The following is a 21,747-nucleotide window of genomic DNA, read 5'->3' on the forward strand; positions in this document are numbered from 1 at the left end:
TGATTCGGACTTTATTTCCCTTTTTATATCCGCGGCCAATTCTCCGGCGTGGCGGCGAATGTATCCCCGACCACAAGCTTCCATCCACAACACGTTCCCGACCATGGCTCCCACTCACCTCATTATCGTTTGCGGACATGCAGTCTGGATCGGCGGCCCCAAAAATGGTTGGGACGAAGCAGAGTGGCTCATTGAGGGCTTCCAGCGAGGGGAAACGCCTACCTTCATCGAGCACATCAAAGCTGGTGTGAGACTCCTCCAACAAGACGGCGACGCCACGTTGGTGTTTTCCGGGTGAGTTCGTCAGACTTCTCCACCATCATCGCTCTCCCCCCACCCCCCCCTCCCCAAAAAACTGTCGTCCACGCTTACGCCCCAAGACGCAGCGGCGCAACACGCGAGCAGGTCTCCCTCTCGGAAGCCCGGAGCTACTACAATCTCGGCCGTGCCAACAAGTGGTTCGGCCTCTTGCCATCGGGCGGCCCCTCCACGCCGGACCCGGGGCCCGAGTCCCGCACGCTGCTGGAAGAACGAGCGCTGGACTCGTACGACAACGTGCTCCTGTCCATCATCGCCTTCTGGCGGCGGCACGCCGTCTGGCCGCAGCGCGTGACCATTGTCAGTCACGAGTTCAAGCGCGAGCGCATCGTCGACGGCCATTGCGCGGCGATCGGGTTTCCGCTAGAGAAGGTCGCCTTCGTCGGGATCAACCCGCCCGGCGTGGAGCCGGCGGGCTCGGCGTCGTCCGGGGCTTCGGACGAGAAGAGGGAGGCGATGAAAGGCGTGCAGCTGGCGCTGGGACAGTGGGCGGATGATCCCCACGGGGTGGGGAGTCAGCTCATGGGGAAAAAGATGGAACGGAATCGCTGGGGAACTCGGCAGCCGTTGTTTGACAGTGACGAGGAGAGACAGCGGAGCGGGATTGCCACTAGGTGGCTCTGGGACGGGATCCACGAGGGGTTGGTTCCGGGGGTGAAGATGCCCTGGGGAGGGGAGTCGAAGTAGAAGACGGTTTAATCCTGGGGTCTTGTTGACGGACTTGTCCAAAAGCTTGTAGCGGTTGAATAGCTGCCAGTTGCCAGAAGTGCCAACATTTGAGATAGGCTTAGCCTCCGGCAGCCGCTGCGAGCGGTGTTGGATACAATCGAGACTCTCGTCCCTCCCCTCCTCGAGTGCGGACTAATTGCCCCCAAAGAAACATTCTTCACAGCAACCGACTGTGTGCTATTCTCTCATACAACAAACCTTAGGTACCCTGTGCGGCCCTTCCCTCTTGCATTAAATCTTAGAAGAGCCTTGCCCGTGCGTTGACGGCCTTAAGTCTACGCTGGCGACAGTGCCGACGATAAATTGCACCGAATCCCTGATCATGTCTGGGCTGAACTCGTGCCCGATTCCTGAGTAGACTCTGTCGCTGACCGAAAGGGAGAGGACCTCCTCTCGGAACCAGGACCGGCCCGCTTGGCTGAACCAGTCCACGAACGGCTTGGAGCAACGGTAGGGAACCAGCTTGTCTTCGCCTCCGGAACAGAGCAAGAAGGATTTGCCGCGCACACGCTCTCGCATGATTTGTAATGCGGAGCCATGGTACTTCGATGATGATTCCGTGATGTCTGGCACCGGATCGGTTCCGAAGAAGATGGCCTTGGGGTCGAACTTCTTGCACGCGTCTACGAGTGAGGGGGGGAAATCCTTGCTACCAAGGAAGGACGCGCCGCCATCATCGGCCGTGTATGTCGACAGCTTTGACAACCTTGCGCGGTCCGAAAGGAGGTCTGGGGAGCTCGTTAGCCCGTTACCCTTTTCCCCCATTTCCCAAACACCCAGATCAACCGAGGCGGCCGGGCGCACCGTCACTTACTCATATAATCGGGACAACCAACGATCACGACACCGGCGGTGACCCGCGGCTCGGCAAACATCAACTGCCAGACGCTATGCCCGCCGAGCGACACTCCGAGCGCGAGGTGGTGGTCAATCTTCCTCCTACCCCCATCACCAGCGAAGAGATACCCCTCGACCAGGTCCCTGCCGCAAAAGAGAGAAGACAAACCCCGTCAGCAAAACGCGACGCACCTCACCTCACCTCATCTCACCTCGGCACGGAACGGGCACGGCACGGCACGCTTCTTTCCCCCTCCCCTTGCGCGATCCCTGAGAGAGAGAAAAAAAAAAAGAGCGCAAGAGACTTACAACAGGCCCCTCTGGTCCGCCACCATGCCCTGCACCACCGCAAACATGTCGACGGCGTGCATCGGGTTTCCGTCGCGCCAGCTCCCGTTGGCCCGCTCGTCGACTTTGCGCGTCCCGTGGTTCCGCTGGTCGTACGCCAGCGCGATCAAACCGCGCGTCTGCCGCTGCTCTCCCGCACCACCACCACCATCATCCTCATTTTCAGAGTGCTGCTGGCGACGAGCGTTCCACGCGCCGACGCAGCGAGCGGCGATGTCGGCCATGTGCTCCTTGCTCCGGGTGCGCGGGTGGTGCAGCCAGAGGCAGGAGACGCGGGCGGCGGCGGGTGGCAGCTCGGCGAGGCCGTAGACGTCGACCAGCAGGCCTGCCATCTGCACGGTGGTGCGGGAGACGGAGGGGGGCGGAGGGAGGCCGGAGGTGTTGAGAGACATTTCGTTTCTCCTTCGGTTTTTTTTTTTCTTTTTCTCTCTTGTGATAAAACAATCGTTGTCGTTGTCGTTGTCGCTGTTGTTGTTGTTGTTCGAATATTCTTATTTGTCAATGCCTCGCAAGGATCAAGTGGTATGAATTGGTCTTGATGGAATGTCTTAAAGCGGGAGGGTGGATCTGATGAGAGGAGAGGTTCGAGAATGGCGTTGTTGTGGTCTGGTTATCTCCTTTTTGGGTGTGGTTGACCGACTTCTTTCTACCTACCAAGGTTCGCTGGGAATGCTTACGCCGTGCAAGCGTGCGAACGGAGTCCGGTTCCCAACAGCTTCACGTCTGTCTTCAGAAAGGTGTATCCCGTACCCTGGAAGTTCTACAATCATCAGGTTGTCATCAGACCTGACACAGAACCCCCCAGGGTCGGAATCCATTGACCATGCATACCCCGCGGTCCCCACATAGGTATGTACAGCGGGGTTCCCGAGGTCCGGTAATCCGTAGTGTACAACGGTATCCGTACTTCGTACTTTACCTTCCTTATTCCCGGGCCAACCCCCGGCTCTTTACGCCGGATCGAAGCCAGCTTGCCTACCCAGCCAACCCATCACCTTTGGAACCCGCTCAGCCTCGTACACATGGTTGGTGCTGGTCATTTGATATTTGAGTTTCCGGACCGTTACGCGGTCACTGTACTCTACTTTACGGCTGCCGTTGGGCTGCTCCGGGCAGCTTCCTCTTCGCAGAAAGTGAGAACATCCAAGTCCCTCGTCGCGCTATTGCACCGAGCCACTGAACGAGCGGTCAAAGACGACCACGACGATGTTACCCACCATCAGGAACTGGTTGTCGAGTTTGTGGTCATCGTGAGACACTTGAGCTTTGCGAGGGCATAAAAAAGGCATTGCGGAGCATAATTTTCAAGCTCTTCCACGCCCTAGCCCCGGTGTCATTCTCGTGAAGGGAGACCCCTCCAAGATCGGAGAGCGTGATTGCCCCGTCGCCCATCGTGTTACGTCTCGGTGCATCTCTAGCCTTGCCGTCGCAGATTAGGAACGGCGCTATATCGAACCGGGGGCCAAGCACCTACCTATTCACCAGTGGTGGTCTCGTGGTCAAACTCGTCCGTCCAGCCCTCCGTCTCTCCCACTTGAGAGCACTGCCGTCCCGAAGATCCTGCGCCTACCCAGGCAGAAGTGCCGTTTTCTTTCAGCCATTTTTCGTGTGGGCTGTAATTGTATGTATATATGTATGTACGCGCAATGCGGACGGGAACGAACCAAAGCCATCATCTCGGCTAAGGGTCAGTCGTCAGCGTTAGGTCCACGTCGTTCATACTCATCATCCCTCATGACCACACTCGTGTCAGTGCAGCGCTGTCCAGCGCACGTAACCAGGCAATCACGGCGTACGGAATGAGAGAAGAAGGTACCATTAGAAGCGCACCGCCGCAGGTAGGTACTTTACGTACGTACATGCGTGTATAGTTACATGGGGTAACTAGCCGCTGGTGAAGAAGCAAAGCCTCAGCCATCACGCTTCACTCACGGTGGTCTTCCATAACCAATTGATTCGGAAACGAATGCGGCCCATGTATGTAAGCAACAGTGACTTGATTGAGTGGGCAAGCCGTTCTGGCCCTGAGGCAACCAACTTCCCTGCCTCAGGCAATTGTACATACAGACATACTTACTACGTACCGGGTTCGTCAATAGCGCCGTGTCACCGATCAGGGATCGGCGTGGCTGCAGGCAGCAGGCACGGAAAGCAGGGGTTATTTTAGCCTCGCGTTACAACGAGCCCAATGACGTTGAACTCATGTTCGAGACGACGGGAAGACGGGTAGTTTGTCGACAAACCATCCCGCAGCCTAACGGAGTTGGCCACATGCTTTGCTTAACGCAAATGTCGGTCTTAGAAGGGTATCTTAGAAGGGTATATGTTTTTTGATGCCTACTAGTAGCTAAGACTGCGAGCAAGATGCATGATAACCCTATTTGGGGGAAACCTCGGAGGGAAAATGCCAGTCTTCTCCAAGCTCAGCGATGACATGTGCAGCAAATTTCCCGCCCAGGTTCGCATCTATACCGCGTAATCATCACACATCGGGCAAGGCTGAGTGTGGTGTGCCTCTATCCCAGATCCTGTCTGTCCCCGCGCTGAAGCCCTTTGTATCTCATAGAACGTCCTCCGTCAAAACCGTGTTTCGGTGTTCTTTCCCGCAGTGCCTGACCGGAACGCCACACCCCCCCCCACCCCCCTTCAAAACCTTGATATCCGTGATACAATATACCGATCATAAGCTAAACCATCGTGGAGAACCCCAAACTCCTGATCCATGCAATTCTCGTTTCAACGGCCGTTAGACTCGGCCATGGAAAGAGAGGGGAATCATTGGTGCAAACGTGCAAGCTAAGGAAGCCGAATGTGCGTTCAAAAACAAAGAGAGAAAAAATAGAAGAAATCAGAGTAGTAGAGATAAGAAACCAAGTCTGTGGCTCCCGGGATGTCGAGAAAAATGTGCCGCACTCAGGGTGGCGGATAGGAACTCTCGAAGTCGTAATGACGATCCTCGCTGGGCAGGCCGTTGGCAACGAAGCCCGCGCCGGATGTTTCCTAGATCATCGTCGCAGTCGCCATCGGAGCGGTCGGTACGGCGGTCGGCATACGCGTCTCGAGCGCCTGCTGAAGCGCCGTGATCTTCTGCATCATGATGACCGTCTGCTGAGTCTGCGCCTGTACCTGGCGCCGCAGTTCCTCGTTCTCCTGGCGCACGCGCTTGATCTCCTCGCGCAGGTCGCCGTCGTTCTCGCTCCGGTCCTCGCGCTTGCGCTTCTGGCCGCTCGCCACCGCGTTGTCGCTCGCGCCGTCGTCCGTCTCGCCCTCGGTGCCGTTCAGCGCGGTTCCGTTTTGGGTGTGCACGCGGCGAAGGTGCTCGTTGAGGTTCTCCTGGCGAGAGAATCCCTTGCCGGAATGGCGCTTGCAGTTCGGATGTGGACAATAAAACGAGTTCTTGGGCCCGCCGTGCTTGCCGTGGACCTCGCGCTCGTGTCGCAGCAGGCCGCCGGAATACGTGAAGCCGGGAAGCTTCTCACACCCCGCTGCTCCACATTTGTAGGGTCGATCGTGCTTATCCATATGTTTACTGTCGTGATAATCAGCATGCCCATACCGAAGCATCTCCAGGCCCGTGAACTGTGCACTTACTTCCACTCGCACTTGCGCACGAATTCTTTGGGCTCCTCGGAGCAGCCCGGCCAGGTGCAGATGAACTTGCCCTCTAGGTTCCTGGTCACCTCGCGGTCGGGCTTGGGAATCGCCTTGATGCGCTGAGGCGTCGTCGCGTTCGGCGACTCTTCTTTGGGAGGCGACGTCGCGGTCGTGGGAGGCGCGGCCGGAAGGTCAAGCCGAGTCTCGGCGGTGTCGACGAACTGCGAGTGCGGGGCGGTAAACGTTGCTACCGTCGTTGCTAGCTCATTGACGACGGCATCGGTGGGGTCGGTAAAACGGTCGGCTTCCGGGGACGGGTCGTGATGGTCATCCATCGGCGGATAGCTGCCGTCGTGGATGAAGTTCCGCGGCTCGTATACAACACTCATATTTTCCGAAGAGATCGCGGTGCACTGCACCGCAAGTAGAGACTCGATAAACCGGTTGCGCCGGTGCTGGAGTAGAGATGAAGCGAGTGTCGATACGAGTCCGAGGTAAAATACACGTCAAGAAATGGCCGTCTCTGCGTTTCGGAACGTCAAGCGGCTCGGCTGGGAAAGAATGTATGCAGCCTGCCGCAGAGACGCGTCAAGTGCGTGATCGGTTGTTTAATGATGGAGCTTCCTGCCTCGGGTGAACGGTCGATGATCCTATTGAGGAAGGCGTGAGGTTAGAAGAAGATTGGCCTGAAAATTGAGGTGGAAGCCCAAAATCGAGGCTCAGCTAAGGCGCAAGCAAGGGGCAAAACGAAAGTGGGGCGCTTGTCTGGATCCACTTCGCAGGTGCAGCTTGCGTGGGCAAGGCCACGTGACTAAGCTCTGCCTGGCGGATGCCGATGGAAGGAAAGGTTGTCGGTTGTCTCACCTTCTCTTGTTTCGGTTATTTGAGATAAACTCCCTCAGACTTGGGGCAGAGAAGCGGAACAAGGCCTTTTCGTCCTGCATTCGACCTATTATGCAAAATGAGCCCAGAAGCGTGCACACGGCGTCTTTTTAGTATTTACTTGGGCGGCAGGCAGCGGGGACTAGTTGGAGAACCAAGAAGACCGAGTTGACACACCCTTACACGTACGATCTGAGGCAGCCACAGGCGTGACTCATCGGGGTTTGAGGGTTTGGGTTTGCGCTTACAGCCTTGCATGAACGGCTGCGGATCGTCGAAGCCTCAAAGAAACCGAACTCCAGGCCGTTGCAGGCCGGGTTGGTAATCAGCCTCACCGTATGCTGACCGTCTCTCGCATTGCAAGCCTCGATTGTCGTGTTGGAGTGCGACGGCTCCTGCCGACCACGCAGGGCGAACTGGATGAGTGAGCGAGTCGCGCGGATATGAAGTGACGTTGATGCGACGACGGGTCAACTTACGACATCGGCGAGCCATTGCAGAGTTTCACCGAAGTCAAATGAAATCGTCGGTTGTTTTGCCTGCCAAACGCTACCATGCAAACCGCTGCCATGCAGGCCTTGGCTTTCGGGGCGGATGGGAATCCCGAGAACTCACCGGTCAACGAAGAAGTGCAACAGCGGGCCCGAGAGGCCTTCAACTCGCCTTCTTTGACCCGAGCGAGTCCGACCTAAGGCACAACGGCAGAAAGGGGTTGTTGTGCAGCAGAGGATCTCCTGAGCAGACCGCACAAGGCTCACATATGCACGTTGGGTGGGCGTCGGAAGCACGGGAGCGACATACCATGGCTGCCCAGGCTCGTCTGCACCTCGCCTCAAAGGATCAAGGCGCCTGTTAGAGACGGCTGCCGCGGTATCCTCGCAGGTCAGTTAGCAGGAACCGTGACCGGGCCTGACATGACTGGCTTTTACCATGAGCCACATTGAGGAGATCATGCAGTGTGAACTGTGCAGGGTGGAGAACCTATTTTGAGACCGTCCAGTTGAACCGGACAGCCGATGGAATGCCTTCCGGCGTGAGCAGTCAACCATCAATAGCTGGCTCGTCACGGTCCGTCAGGCCATCGGCTTGCAAGTCCTGAACATAGGCTCTGCTCGCTATCCATTACAGGTTTTTGGAATTTGTGCACTTTAGCCAAAGCTCAACGACCGGCTGTGACCTGGCTGATACCGAAGCATTTCAACCTCTCTGATGACGCCAACGCGCGGGTGCCGAGTGACTCAGAGGTTTACTCTTGTATTTTCGAGTCCTCAACAGCATGAAATATATGCCTGAGGAACCAACTCTTGAAGACAGAGAGATGCCGGATTGGGGTGGAGAGGGAGCCTGCAGTTTCTCTGCTCTATCTTTGGATTCAGTGGATGTCATGGCCCACTTACACCAGACGAAGCTTGTTCACGATGGCTTGGAAATTTCAACAAGGCAGAAAGTACCATTCTACCGCCCAAAATTTCCGACATATCTGACCTCCTCACCGATGTCCACGCGTCTGTTTGATCCCGGCGGTTGATAGGCGTCACTCCACGCCCTCGGCAGAATGCGTGTAACGACGTAGATAGGTCAGAATGCTGCCTTGTTCTTCAAGCTAGGTCGTTAGCCCAGGCTCCCGTCTCCACACACCTGCTCGACCTGCATTCACACACGAGCACGTGCCGGGTAGCACGTTGACAAGCAACCATCCCACATCCGGGAAGAGGGGTACGAGACTCGGCGGCTTACGAGAGATGGGGCCAAGATGCTGATGCCGAGTTGATGGATGAAACCCCTGGGGACATCGGAGTGCTTTCGGCAAACAACAGCGGCAAACAACAGCGGCAAACAACAGCAGCAGCCATTCCTCTGTGCCTGTGCCTGTGCCTGTGCCTGTGCCTCACTTCGACTCTTGATCACCGCATCATATCTTGGACGCTCCAACAATGGCGACCGTCGAGCTCCCCGAACCTTTTGCGAGCATCCCGCGCGAGATCCTCACCTTCGGCCCGTCCCCAATCCAGCACCTTCCCCGCATCTCGCAAGCCCTCGGCGGCAAGGTCAATGTCTACGCCAAACGCGAGGACTGCAACTCGGGCCTCGCCTACGGAGGCAACAAGACGCGCAAGCTCGAGTGAGCATCCCACATGCCCCTCTCTCTCTCCCTCTCTCCCTCCGTCCGTGTCCTCCCATCCTCTTCCACCGGCCCCGCCCCGCCCGGCCCTCAAGACTCCCTCAACAACTGCACCCCATCACTGAAACCCAAGAAAAACAGATACCTCCTCCCCGATGCCCTCGCCCAAGGCTGCGATACGCTCGTCAGCATCGGGGGCGTGCAGTCGAACCACACGCGGCAGGTGGCGGCGGCGGCGGCCAAGGTCGGGCTCGAGGTCGCCCTCGTGCAGGAGCATTGGGTCGACTGGGAGGACCCGGGCTACACCAAGGTCGGCAACATCCAGCTCTCGCGGCTGATGGGCGCCGACGTGCGGCTGGACCCGTCCGGCTTCGGCATCGAGCACAAGCCGACCCTGGCGCGGCTCAAGGAGGAGCTCGCCGCCAAGGGCCGCCGGCCGTACTACATCCCCGCGGGCGCGTCGGACCACCCGCTCGGCGGCCTGGGCTTCGCGCGCTGGGCCTTCGAGGTGGCCATGCAGGAGCGCGAGATGGGCGTCTTCTTCGACACCGTGATCGTGTGCGCCGTCACCGGGTCGACCATGGCCGGCATGGTGGCCGGCTTCAAGCTGCTCGAGAAGAAGATGGGCGGCAGGAAGAGGAAGGTGGTGGGCATCGACGCGTCGGCCAAGGTGCGGCAGACGTTCGAGCAGGTGCTGCGGATCGCGAAGCAGACGGCCGCGAGGATCGGGCTGGACGAGAGCGATGTGTCCGAGGAGGACATCGTGCTAGACGATAGGTATCACGCCGGCACGTACGGGATTCCGGACGAGCGGACCATCGAGGCGATCAAGTTCGGCGCCCGGACGGAGGCCTTCATCACCGATCCTGTCTACGAGGGTAAGAGCCTGGCCGGGATGATCGACATGATCCGGAAGGGTGAGATCGCCGAGGGGAGCAATGTGCTCTACGCGCACCTCGGAGGCCAGCTTGCCCTGAACGCCTACTCGGCTCTGGAGTAGATGCCTTCCTTCTTGGTTCAGGAAGCACGACCATCATTGGCAGGTGTTGTTCTCTCCGCCTCCAAGTTGCACTCCGAGTCCGACGGAGAAGATTCACTCGAATCCGCCTTCTCCTTACTACGTACTCTGTCTAAGGTAGCTAGCTATTCAGGGGAATCAACAAAAACTCGCCACAGCTACCTAAGTATGTATACTGTACATACGATACGTCCTGCAACAGATTTACAAGCGAATTAGCCGCAGCTACAGCTTCGGCATAACGGCCGCGCCCGACCCCGCTGCCTTCTTTTTTTGTATCTGGGACTCGGACTCCCACCCACACTGCACTTTTGCCCAGTTCATGCATCAACACTCATTTGAGCGAGATATAACTTGGTACCCGTAACTGGCTAGCCCGAGAGGGTCCATCTCAACGGCTCAACAACGACTCAACAACGACTCAACAACATTCGGGGCTCCGCGGCGCCGGCCTCCACACAGTGACTCCGACGTCGGCCCACATTTCTTTGTAGTGATAACCGATATTCCTTGCTTGGCAAAGCAAAATAGACCTACGATTGTTGGTTGAAAAAGAGAGCAGCACACGCAGAGAAGAATAGCACTCCATCTCGGCTTCCCTCGGGTCTATGTACGGATTACATCACAGAACTCAATTTCCCGCGCCGGCTCGTTAGTATACACATCAAGCGCAGGTCCGTGGCCAGAACAGACTATTAGCACGCACCTCCATTGCTTCTCAGTCCTAGTAATGGCTCACGATCCAGGTTCGGCCCATGCCGGCGACAAGATGGCGAGGGTTCTCGCCCTGGATGAAAACGATGCACTCCGTCAAGATGGCGCCGACCAGGCCGGACACCAGGGCGGCGGCGGCGGCGGCAGCAGCAGCAGCAGCAACGACAACAACAACAACAACAAGAATAACAATAATCGGGAGCCCATCCGAGAGTACAGCGTCGAGCGGGTTGAGAAGGTTTACCGGTAATGGCAATCCTCAACTTTCTGACTTATTCCCCTTACACACACCACCACCCCCCCCTTCTTTTCTCCCCTCCCTTCCCCCCCCTCTCACCTTGCCGGCTCCTTCGTACTGACATGTAGGCAACTTGCAAAATAAAAAAATAAAAAATAATAAAGCAAACTTGACCTTCGCATTATCCCCGCCTTCTGGGCGCTCTACTTTCTCAGCTCGGCCATCCGCTCCAACATCGGCATCGCGCAGACCATGAACAAGGCCGAGGGCCACGACCTGGCCTCGGTGCTGCGCCTCTCGCCGCGGGACACCTCCACCGCGCTGGCCCTCTTCTACGTCTCGTACGTCCTGTTCGACCTGCCGTCCAACCTCGTCATGAGCCGCCTCTCGCCGCGCGTGTGGATGGCCCGCATCGTGCTCGCCGTCGGCGTCGTGGGCACCTGCTTCGCCGCCGTCAACGACCCCTGGAGCCTCAAGCTGCTGCGCTTCCTCCTCGGCGTCGTCACCGCCGGCATGTGGCCGGGAATGGCCTACTACCTGACCCTGTTCTACCCGCCCTCGCGGACCGGCAAGCGGATCGGCATGTACTTCACCGCCTCCCAGGTCTCGGCCGCCGTCGTCGGCCTGGTCTCGGCCGGCTTCCAGAAGATGGACGGCCTCCGCGGCCTGGTCGGCTTCAGGTGGATGTTCCTCGTCTACGGCCTGTGCGGCGTCGTCCTGGGCATCTCGCTGCTCTGGTGGCTGCCCGACCGGCCCCTCGCGCCCGGCGAGGCGAGGGCCCGGAGCTGGTACGCCGCCTTCCTGCCGCCCAGTCCCGAGCCGCTCCGGGGCGAGGACGCCGTCGTGCACTACCACGACCTGAGGAGGGTCTACCACGCCCGGCCGTGGAACCCGAGGGACCTGTGGCAGGTGCTGATCGACTGGCGCCTGTGGCCCCTGGTGCTCATGTACTTCGGCGTCGTCGGCGTCGGCATCGGCACCCAGCTGTACGGGAACGTCATCATCTCGGCCATCGACCCGACCTTTACCGGTGTCGAGGTCAGCCTGCTGTTCGCCCCGATCTGGATGGTGAGTGGCACTGTCTTCTCTTCTCTCTCTCTCTCTCTCTCTCTTCATTCTCGATCACGAGCCCTATGCGCGTGTGAGAGAGAGTATTGTCTTTAGGTCTAACCGGGCAGCAGATGGACTTCTTCGCCATTCTCCTGGTCACCCCAATCTCGGACAGGTTCCACCGGCACCGCGCCGCCTTCTTCTCGGCAGCCGTCTGCGTCCAGATCGCCGGACTGCTCACCGTCACCTTTGCCCTCTCCAACCCCTGGGCCAGATACGGCGGCCTGCTCATGGTCGGCTTCGGTCTCGGGCCGACCGTCCCCATCTGCATGACGTGGACCAACGAGATCTTCCAGCGCCGCCACGGCGAGGTCGGAGTCGCCGCTGCTTCCGCCCTCGTTTCCGGCCTGGGGAACCTCGGCAGCATCACGACGACGTACGCCCTCTACACGGGCTGGCCGGAGGACGCCGCCAAGGGCCCGCACCAGTACCGCAAGAGCAACTTCACCATGATCGGGATCCTCTGCATGAGCATCGCCAGCAGCCTCGTCATGACCGTGCTGCTCCAGATCTTCGGGAACCAGCCCAGCAACAAGATCAAAAACAGCAGCAGCTCCTCGGCCGCCGACCCGGACGACTATCTGGACGGCGCAGCGCGTAGGGAAGCCCAGCAGCGTGGATTCAGCCGTATGTGGTGGAATAAGGCCTCCAGCTCGTCGTCCCCTCCAGGGGATGCTTAGACAAAAAAAAAATTGGTAGGGGCCGGAAAGAGGGCGGAATGAGCTCGCGGTCTGGGAACTGCCGACAAGAATTACCGCCGATTCCGCCCTTGTGGGGAGGGTTCTTTTTCCTGGGCAGGATGTCCTGCCCTCTAGCAACTTCACTTCTTAACGCTCATTTTTGCCGCTGATTTCGCTATCGTTTAAACCGACCTTTCGATAAACGAAAAAAAAAAAAAAGAAAAGAAAAGAAAAGAAAAACGGACGGAGAATTTTACAGGGCGGTGCCCAGGTCAGGGGTCGGCCAGACCTCCTCCTTTTTTCATCCGAGGACGAATTGGGTTTTCTCGTCAACCTTTCCCCTCGATATTACACGACAACCAACAAAAGAGGCTGGATATCCTCGACAGTGAAAGTGCCGCTGCGCCATCACTGCAAGTATGAAAACGGGGGTTCCGGACAACCCTGCTGTCGGGTCTCCTGCCGGGCGCAGCGACAATGCTCTTACGCTATCGCTCTGCCGGTGTGGCTGGCCTGGGCTCCCCTCAGGTTTTGAAAAAGAACACGTTAAAGGGTTTAGACGGGGAGGATGTTTGTTTTCGCGCTTGGTTTTGGTTTTGGCTTCGATGATACCCCATCCATGTTTTTGATACGCTGTCGCAATGTCCGAAGGGTTCTTTGGTTTCCGGAATTCAGGTAAATGAAGGTCTCAATACTTCGACAGCGAAAGTGCTGCTACGCCATCGCTGGGACGGCGTGTCGGGACGGAGGTGTCGGGCGGCGACAATGCCGTTGCGCTATCGCCAAGCCGGCCTCGTGGGCGTCGTTATTGGTTTTGTGCTTTTTTCTTTTTACGAGTTCAGATTTCATGTTGACGTCACCATGCCCAGCTTGGGTATTAGTCGACGTCGAGAGCGAAGGGAAGAGGGGGCTGGTCGCTCGTTGTGTCGACCTGGGCGAGTATATGATTGCTCAGGAACAAAATTGAGTTTCTGCCCCCTTCATACCTCGTTTTGACGCCTTGCTTTGCATGCTATGCGAGTGGAGGGTGGCATTGGCGTTGGTCGACCTGCATGGTTTCCAGCGAAGCTGGTGTATTTGAAAAGATCAGCCCAGACGACTTCCACCTGATGCTCGATTCGCCGTTTTTGAGGAGAATACAAACGTCTCGCGCCATTCCAGAAGTTGAAAGAAAGACAAACTACGACATGGCCGGAGAACAACGGGGAGTGTTATTTTTCGCCCTGAAGGAACCGAACGAGAAGGCGGCGCTTCTCTACACAAGACGACTTAATGAGGCAGATCTGGCTAACACATGTGATGAGGTTTTGGATAAAAGCCAATGTGTTCTTGTCTCAGAAATTTGGTGAAGTATCCATATGCCTTCCCTGGGAATAAAAAATCAAAGAATTGCAGATAACTACATGCCAAGGAACCTTGGGTTCCCTAACCAACCCCGGTTGACACCACCCCCATACTCCTGCTCAAGATAAACAAATGAAAGATGACAACAGAGAAAAACCAAAAAGACAAGGAGTCACACAGGATAAACGTGCTTTCGTGTCACGTTGGGGGACCTCAACCGCAACTAGCAAATTCCCGAAGTCTGGAATGATCGAGTTAGGCCTTCAGGAACGAGGTTTACTCTCCCGAGCTGGGATCGTAGATCCTTCCCCCTAGTCTCGACCCCGCGGACTTCCTTACGCGTGTGAGGAGTTTAGGCCCGGGCCGAGCCGGGTTCCGGAGTTTGCCCTCGCGAGTTGGGGTCGTAGGCTCCCGGGGCGCTGACCTCCGCGGTCTCGTCACCCGAAGGGGGTTCCCATGCTCCCGCGGGGCGGAGTTCTGGCGTCATTCCCGTGTTGGGATCGTAGGCGCCGCTGGTGTCACGGTCACGCGGTGGTGCGGCGGGACGGCGGCTGACGGACCCTGACCGGGCGTTCCATGGGTGCCTCCTCCGTGTTTTGATGAGGCCCCCTTGGCCCAGAGGATCCCCATGGAACCGGCGCCGGCAGGGCGGCGGTCAGGATGGCAAGGGACACGAAGGCGGCAAGAGAGGCGGTTCTCATCTTGTTTTTCTCTTTCGTTGTTGTGGATGATTCGGTTGGCGTTTGACGCTCTTGCTATGGCTTAGAAGGAAACAAGATAGGTGGCAATTCTTGCAAAAAGGACTAAAAGGCTTCGAGGTCTTGCTGTGGGGGGGGTGGAGAGTTGTGAAGGAAGAAGGAGAGAGAGCTCAGCGGACCGTTCGAAAGGGATGGCCCTTTATATACTGAGGGAATGTCATGTCGCGAGCCATTTCTTTGGGTCAGACGGAGAATGAATTGATGCCCGTGATGTGTCCTGAGAATGGAAGCTCGTGATAGCTCATGATACAGCTTGCGGTTGCTCGCTGTATCTTGTTGCCTCTTTCAGACTCTTGGCGATCTTCAGCTGTTCGCGAGCCTCCGGAGACTCACCACTCACTCACATCCCGTCCTAGATTTAGGCAGAGCCACGAGCCATAGCACCACAGGCGATGACGGTCACCAACATCGTCTCGATGCCGCCATTGTCCGGCAGCCCGATTCGTTGCGCTTCCCGCCCGCTACCGGGTTAAGTGGGCATCCGCTTCAATCTTGTCATCCTCTCTCCGAGTAAGTCCAGGAGAAATCTATAACCATGTTTGACTCGTATTCGCCATGATTGCCTGAAATAATTGAAGGGTCCCATGGTTGGTTGCTGAAACTTTGGGCGGCATGAGGGAGAGGCGAACTTTGGCGAGGTATGGATTTCTTAATACCTAGCTATTTGTCAGAAGCTGTGGAGCTTCTAAGAGTATTAGCCACATACGTGCCACAGCGTATAAGGCGTCGTCGCCAACGCATTGGCCAGTTCCTTTGTCTATAAATATTAGTCGTTTTGTCTCCTTTGTAGATAGTTTAACAAGGCACTCTTTTCCTTCGTACAAGCCACCCACTGTAGACTACTTTTAACGCTCCCGGAAGCTTATCACTACGTTTGGCAGTTATAAGCCCGGCGCCTTGACTGCTCCTCTGCCGACGTATCTTCAATATTAGTAGTAGCTTCTTCCTCTATTACAAACACTTATACCCTGCTTCTATACGCATTTAACAACGCGTCTATCATGTCCGAGATCCTAGTTAAGACTTCTACGCGCCTTATAGGGCCTAGTTCCTAGAATTCGTAGTATATTGAACTATAGTCATAGGCTAAATTCGCCGGTATATAGGACTTTGTCAACCCTAATAGCGACCGCGAGCTAGATCTGTAAGTTCTAGAGTACCTAACTCGTAAGCAAGCTAGGAACAACCTTATCTAGGCGCTATAGGAGTAACTCTAGGAAGGAGGACTATCGCCCTCGATGTCTAGAGATCTAATACCTTTAGAAGAAGCCGTCGTAGCTAAATTCGCGTAACTAGAAGACTCCTTCTATAAGAACATCGCGCGTACTATAGACATTAGTAAGTGGTTAGGATAGCTATAACGCTAGCTGGTATATACTATAGATCCTAAGCTCTATAAAGCTATGAAAGTACGTAGGAAGAAGGGTATTAACCTTATTAGGGGGATTATCTAGGCGCTTTGCTCTATGCTTATACTATCTATCGTGACGCTCTATACGATGGTTATAGTGTAATATATAGCTAGTCTTGACGTAGCTAAGCGTTTAGGAGTTAATCTATAGCGCTAGATTTGTGACTTTAATGTCGCCTTCTAGCGAGCTATCTAATATAATATCCTAGAAGTATAGGGTATATAAGGACTATATGCCTTTCTTGACGCTATCGGTATATATATCTTACTAGCCTAGGCAGCGTATAAGAGGATAAAAGTTAAGGTTACTAATAGTCTAGGAAAGCTACTTCTAGAGCTTAGTTCCCTCGTTATAATGGCTAAAATCCTAATTAATAACGATATATAACCTAGAGTCTCTCGGAAGTATAGAATCTTCTCGATAACTAATACGCTAACACTTCCTATAGCTTAGAAGAGTGGTAAGGAGAGAGGTAGAGACTTGTATAGAGACTCTTGTAACGCTTAGCGGCGTAATACGAAGTGTCCCTATAGGCGTCTAAGATATCTATAGGATCTAGTAGACTATTACGCTCTTAAGTAAGCTATCTATAGTAACGAGTAACGCTTATACCTATCTAATAAGGAGTGTGAGAGGATTTGTTAGGAGCTTGATAAGCCGAAGTAGGCTAGACTAAAAAGTTAACTTATTGCTAAGTAGGAGGAGCTATCCTATTCTAGGTAGTTAGGGGTAGGATACCCTAGTTCCCTTAATACGTTAATTATTAGCCTTTAGTTACTTGGCGAGCTCTTAACTTACTATAGGACATTTAATATAGTTACTCTATAGCGCTATCCTCTTTTGGAAAGTACTCTACTAGACTTATATAATGTAACCTACTTAGTTAATGATAAGAAGTTCTTTTTACCTAAGACGTTTGTCAAGGTAGAAGATCCTAAGTTCGTTAAAGCGGGTATAATAACCTTTCCTATTAGTAGGAGGGGTACTTGGGTGATTAAGAACGTTCTAGATAGACTATATAGACTATATACCAAGAGCCTAATACTTAAGGATATTGCTATCGTCGAAGGGTTCTATATTAATATTATCTCGGAAGCTCTATTACTTAAGGTAGGCGTTTAGTACTATGGCTTAGATTACTTACTACGTTTCGGAATACTAGAAAATAACGTTATTCTTTATAAGTTAGAATGTAAGTATAATCTTACCTTCCTTGAATATAAGCTACTTTCCTATTACTCGAGCTTCCTAGACTATGTCTTAATTAATAAAGTAGGTATTATAAACGTTTATATATCCTTGTAGAATGTATTTGCTATATATGTTAGAAGGTTATATATACGAGTATTACCTACCGTAAGAGAGGATACCAAGGATCTTTGGCACTTGAGAGCTAGCTACCTCGGATTAGAAGTGTTAAAAGCGCTTATTAATAACGCTAGAAACGTCTGTATCAAGGGGACAGCACGTATTAAGTACAAGAGCTACGCTTATACTTACGCTACTAAGGTTATTTCGAGAAGATTACTAGAGTAGAAGTCTATACGCCTATTCTGGCAAGTAGCCTAGGATTTATTTAACTATCCTAAATCGATTAATGGATTATAATAGCTACTTGTAATTATTAACAAGTATAGTAGGAAGCTCTTCCCTTTCCTCCTAATGACAAAGTTATTAGACCAAATTATAGGAATTATCTAGAACTTCGAGAGCTAGGTAAGACACTAATATAGGCTTACTATCTATAAGATCAAGTAGGATAATGATACTATGACGATCAGTTTAGCAGGGCGAGTACTAATATACTACTAGACTTAGGTAGTAGAGAGTAGGATTAATCTTGAACTCTTACCTTCGTATACCTATAAGCCTAACGGACTGGCGGAGCGAGTAGGGCAAGAACTGATCTTATGCTTAATCAAGATGCTTAACGGCACGAATCTACCTACAAAGCTCTAGTTAGAAAGTGTATAAGTAGTAGCGTACTTATATACGATAAGCCCGAGCTATACTTACTTGTTTAGAACTCCTAATAAAGTGCTCTATAGCTGGTTTAAATAGTATTTTCGCTAGTATAAACCTAACTTGATAATTACGTTAACTAGTGACTTACGCCCGGATTAGAGTAGTATCTTTGCGTACGGTTGCCAGGTATATGTCCTCTATAAGGATAGGGAAGCTAAGTAGCATATAAAGGACTTTAAGGTACTACTGTATAGGCTAATAGGGTATCTTATAGGATATCGTATATCTAATATCTATTGTATTTAGATACCCGAGCTCGATAGGGTTATTATAACTTGTAACGTTTGGTTCGATAAGAAGACTTTCTACTGTCTAGGCAAAGAGTAGCCGATAGAGCCGTCGCTAGTAGTAGCAAGCTAGGAAATTAATTAATTCGATCTTGGCGAAGATTCCTAGGATACCGAGTTTCTCTGGTAAGCAATGCTATAGACCTACTAACCAGTAGAAGACTCTATTATAGTAGCTTGGCTGCCTCTATCGTAAGAGAGTCCGGCGGTAGATTAACCTCTCTAATAGGGTTAAGACTTAGGGGTAAGGGAGCTCTCTGATATGTAGCCTATAAGCGAGTAATTAGTTCTAGAGACTCTTATAGCGGAGACGTAAGTAATAGACGAACTTACCGAATGGATAGAGAGCTTTAGAGGACTCTTGACCCCTGAATATATGCCTAAGCCCTCGGTAGTATACCCTGTGCCGGCTAGTAAAGGGGATGTTTACTAGGAAGTAGGAGGGTTTAAATTAGGGCCTTCCTAGTCGCTAGCTAGCTAACTAGACGCTGGGGAGAGTAGGGGAGCCGTCGAATCTAACGGAGGAATACCTTCTATAGAAAAGTCGCGCGCGTATAGTGTAATGGAAGAGCTAGAAACCAGGGACAGTACTACTAATATATCGTACCCTATTAGGCTAGAGGAACAGAGTGTTAAGCGAAATCTGGATTAGCTAATATATCCTCTAGAAGGTAGAAGCGAAGGAGAAGCTATTTAGTAACCTCCTATAAAGAGAGGTAGAGGTAGGAGGAGGGCTTATATACCTAGGGACCCTATATAGTTAAGCAAATGGTTATAAAATAAAGAGAGGGTTAATTACTATTACTCCTTTATCTATATAATCAAGGAACTCTAGTAATAGTTCTATAAGACTTACCTACCTAATTAATAGGAAGCTTACCTAGAGGACTAGAGCATTCGAATAGTATATATAATGTTTGTTACTACTATACGATAGAAGGATGCTATACGCCTCGGAGTAGCCCTAAATAAGCCGTATTAGTACGTCGATAATCTTGTTCGTATTCCTAATAACTGGCAAGACCTATATAATTACCTATTAGGATAGTAGTTTAGAGACGCGGCTCGTAAGGAGATACGTAACTTAGAGAGTAGGGGAACGTAGAAGATTATCCTATACGAGTAGGCGAAAGCGCGACCTATACTATTGAAATAGGTATTCGTGTATAAGTTTGATAAGGACAGTTTCTTAGAAAAGTGTAAGGTAAGGATCTATATATAAGGAGATCTATAAGATATTAGCTTAGTAGAAAGTACGTATATAGCTACTCTAGCGGCGTAGTCATTCTATATAATGATGGCGATTGTAGCGTACTTCGACTTAGAAGTCAAATAGTTCGATGTAGTATAAGCGTTCCTTAACGCCAAACGACTAGAAGATAATCCTATTATCTACGAATTGCTAGAAGGATTTAAGTAGCTAGGAAAATGTGTAGAGTTACGAAGAGCTCTGTACGGCTTAAGGGACTTACTACTCTTATAGTATAAGGAGTTCTATAAAATGCTATCAGAACTAGGTATAGAACTATCGGGTAAAGAGAAGTACCTGTTCCTAAGCTATAATAAATATGTCATCCTAATCTTCTATATTAACGACTTCTTGGTCTTCTTCTATAAAAGCAATGCTATAGTAGCCAAGTACGTAATGGAAGGAATCAAAGCTCGATACAACGTCTATAAGCAGGGTAATATTAGTTGGTTCCTTGGGATTAGGGTGATTCGAGACTGACCTATACGTAAGATATAGTTAGTCTACGACTAATATATTAGAAAGGTAGCGAGAAGATATAGACTAGACGCGCCTGGTATGTACGAACCGACTCCCTTAAGCTATAAAGAACTAAAGAAGTTCGAAGGGAGTGTTACTAGTATATAGATCAAAGAGTATTAGGAGCTTGTCGGATTAATCCTATACTATGTAATTATACTATGTCTAGACGTTATATATACCTGTTTAGTACTATCCTGATACCTGACTAACCTAGGACTAGACTACTTGTCAGAGGCGTGGCAAGTAGTAAGATATCTGTTTAGGAGCTCTTGCCTATCAATCTAGTATAGAGGCGAGCGAGCGCTAGATAGTCCGACACTTATGATCGCGGGGGATACTTCGTACGCAGATGATCTAGATATACGGTATTCGTTATAGGGATATATCTTCTTCCTATTTAGCAGTCCTATTATATAGAAGGCGTCACGCTAGGATACTGTTATAACGTCGAGCACTAAAGTAGAACTTCTGACGCTCTCCCTTACGGCAAGAGAGGCTATAACGCTTAAAAGGCTATTTACGGATATTGATCTTGAGCTTAGAGAACCCTAGAATATCTACTATAACAATTAGTAAACAATTAGACTAATGATAGCTAAGAACGAACGTATTAATACTTGCCTACGGTATATAGATATCTATAATATATAGTTATACTAGGAAGCGGCGAAAGGAACGTTTAAAGCTATATATCTATTAATTAGTTAGATGCTAGTAGATAGGCTTATAAAACGACTTAGCCGGTAAGCCTTCGAGTGCTAGAGAGCACTCTTTAACCTCTAGGATGTTAGTTATAGGCTTATATAACTAGGGGGTAGCAAATAAGTTAAATTCGAGAAAACAGACTAGGGTACGCGTATAAGTACCTAAGACGCTATCTAATACTCTGTCTAATACTCCTAAATATATCTATATAACCTTCTACTATTGGCCGTCACCAGGATTAACAGCTTTGCCCTTGCCTTTATCTTTACTAGGTAACGATATAGCGCCTAACACGTCATTAGAAGCGCTAACACGGGCTTTATAACCCTCCTTGATCTTTTCTAACTAGTGGAAGATATCGTATATAGAGCAGGTGATCTTCGTAAAACGCGTAAATTTAGCCTTATCAAACTTATACTCCTCTATATTGTCCTTAACTTGCTCGGAGGAAACGCTAGCGCGTTTAAGGTCATTCCAAAGAACTATATATAACTTCTTAAGATCCTATACGTAACTATTAGCACTTCTATCTTACCTACACGTCGGGGGTAGAGGGTAGGATCTAGGGACTTATAGAAGCCTTAGCACTATCTAGTAGAGCCTTTGTCAAATCCTTTGCCGACCTAACATAAGAAGTAGGACAATTTTAATTAGTATAAGCATCGCAAGAGCTATTAGATATATAGGCGATTAATATATATATCCTTATACTTGTAGTAACTGTAAGTATAATAGTAATAGCAAGAGCTAGCGCTAGAATGATCACGATATTCGCCAAAGGAACGTCCTATTAGAGCCGACTATATATACATTCCATAGGGTACCTTACGAAGCTTACCAGCTTTGATATTACTA

General features: G+C 51.8%; 6 protein-coding genes across 6 annotated transcripts; 3 read left to right on the forward strand and 3 right to left on the reverse strand.

Moving 5' to 3' along the window:
* Positions 1-103: 103 nt before the first annotated feature.
* On the forward strand, positions 104-1,005 carry P884DRAFT_268406 (uncharacterized protein; the record flags this gene model as incomplete). The annotated part of the gene is made up of 2 exons (XM_069442193.1): positions 104-294; positions 387-1,005. 2 exons carry the CDS (start codon positions 104-106, stop codon positions 1,003-1,005), a joined length of 810 nt encoding a protein of 269 aa, XP_069299435.1.
* Positions 1,006-1,110: 105 nt separating this feature from the next.
* P884DRAFT_328471 (uncharacterized protein) lies at positions 1,111-2,971 on the reverse strand. Its single transcript, XM_069445596.1, has 3 exons — positions 2,194-2,971; positions 1,862-2,028; positions 1,111-1,775 (listed from the first exon to the last, which is right to left on the reverse strand). The coding sequence occupies exons 1-3, from the start codon at positions 2,622-2,624 to the stop codon at positions 1,279-1,281; spliced, it is 1,095 nt and encodes a 364-aa protein (XP_069299436.1). The 5' UTR covers positions 2,625-2,971; the 3' UTR covers positions 1,111-1,278.
* A 1,901-nt stretch (positions 2,972-4,872) lies between these two features.
* P884DRAFT_220456 (uncharacterized protein) lies at positions 4,873-6,535 on the reverse strand. Its single transcript, XM_069439452.1, has 2 exons — positions 5,824-6,535; positions 4,873-5,761 (listed from the first exon to the last, which is right to left on the reverse strand). Exons 1-2 carry the CDS (start codon positions 6,213-6,215, stop codon positions 5,233-5,235), a joined length of 921 nt encoding a protein of 306 aa, XP_069299437.1. The 5' UTR covers positions 6,216-6,535; the 3' UTR covers positions 4,873-5,232.
* Positions 6,536-8,439: 1,904 nt separating this feature from the next.
* On the forward strand, positions 8,440-9,900 carry P884DRAFT_115103 (tryptophan synthase beta subunit-like PLP-dependent enzyme). Its single transcript, XM_069437104.1, has 2 exons — positions 8,440-8,830; positions 8,972-9,900. The coding sequence occupies exons 1-2, from the start codon at positions 8,643-8,645 to the stop codon at positions 9,828-9,830; spliced, it is 1,047 nt and encodes a 348-aa protein (XP_069299438.1). The 5' UTR covers positions 8,440-8,642; the 3' UTR covers positions 9,831-9,900.
* Positions 9,901-10,617: 717 nt separating this feature from the next.
* P884DRAFT_298371 (major facilitator superfamily domain-containing protein) lies at positions 10,618-12,590 on the forward strand (the record flags this gene model as incomplete). The annotated part of the gene is made up of 3 exons (XM_069444596.1): positions 10,618-10,808; positions 10,965-11,868; positions 11,982-12,590. The coding sequence occupies 3 exons, from the start codon at positions 10,618-10,620 to the stop codon at positions 12,588-12,590; spliced, it is 1,704 nt and encodes a 567-aa protein (XP_069299439.1).
* Positions 12,591-14,286: 1,696 nt separating this feature from the next.
* P884DRAFT_268411 (uncharacterized protein) lies at positions 14,287-14,635 on the reverse strand (the record flags this gene model as incomplete). Its single annotated transcript, XM_069442194.1, has 2 exons — positions 14,287-14,446; positions 14,481-14,635. 2 exons carry the CDS (start codon positions 14,633-14,635, stop codon positions 14,287-14,289), a joined length of 315 nt encoding a protein of 104 aa, XP_069299440.1.
* Between the last annotated feature and the right edge of the window lie 7,112 nt (positions 14,636-21,747).

This window comes from Thermothelomyces heterothallicus (genome assembly GCF_042370625.1).
Source record: "Thermothelomyces heterothallicus CBS 202.75 unplaced genomic scaffold P884_scaffold_6, whole genome shotgun sequence".
In the NCBI taxonomy this organism is placed as follows: domain Eukaryota; kingdom Fungi; phylum Ascomycota; class Sordariomycetes; order Sordariales; family Chaetomiaceae; genus Thermothelomyces; species Thermothelomyces heterothallicus.

What these genes read in the sequence shown, in the direction of transcription:
- P884DRAFT_115103 (XM_069437104.1), top strand. Translation starts at nt 8,643, where the DNA reads ATGGCGACCGTCGAGCTCCCCGAACCTTTTGCGAGCATCCCGCGCGAG. An exon ending in AACAAGACGCGCAAGCTCGA is followed by an intron (nt 8,831 to 8,971) that starts GTGAGCATCCCA and finishes CAAGAAAAACAG; the next exon opens with ATACCTCCTCCCCGATGCCC.
- P884DRAFT_328471 (XM_069445596.1), bottom strand. Translation starts at nt 2,624, where the DNA reads ATGTCTCTCAACACCTCCGGCCTCCCTCCGCCCCCCTCCGTCTCCCGC. An exon ending in GCGGACCAGAGGGGCCTGTT is followed by an intron (nt 2,029 to 2,193) that starts GTAAGTCTCTTG and finishes CTTTTGCGGCAG; the next exon opens with GGACCTGGTCGAGGGGTATC. An exon ending in TGGTTGTCCCGATTATATGA is followed by an intron (nt 1,776 to 1,861) that starts GTAAGTGACGGT and finishes CGAGCTCCCCAG; the next exon opens with ACCTCCTTTCGGACCGCGCA.
- P884DRAFT_220456 (XM_069439452.1), bottom strand. Translation starts at nt 6,215, where the DNA reads ATGAGTGTTGTATACGAGCCGCGGAACTTCATCCACGACGGCAGCTAT. An exon ending in GTGCGCAAGTGCGAGTGGAA is followed by an intron (nt 5,762 to 5,823) that starts GTAAGTGCACAG and finishes TTATCACGACAG; the next exon opens with TAAACATATGGATAAGCACG.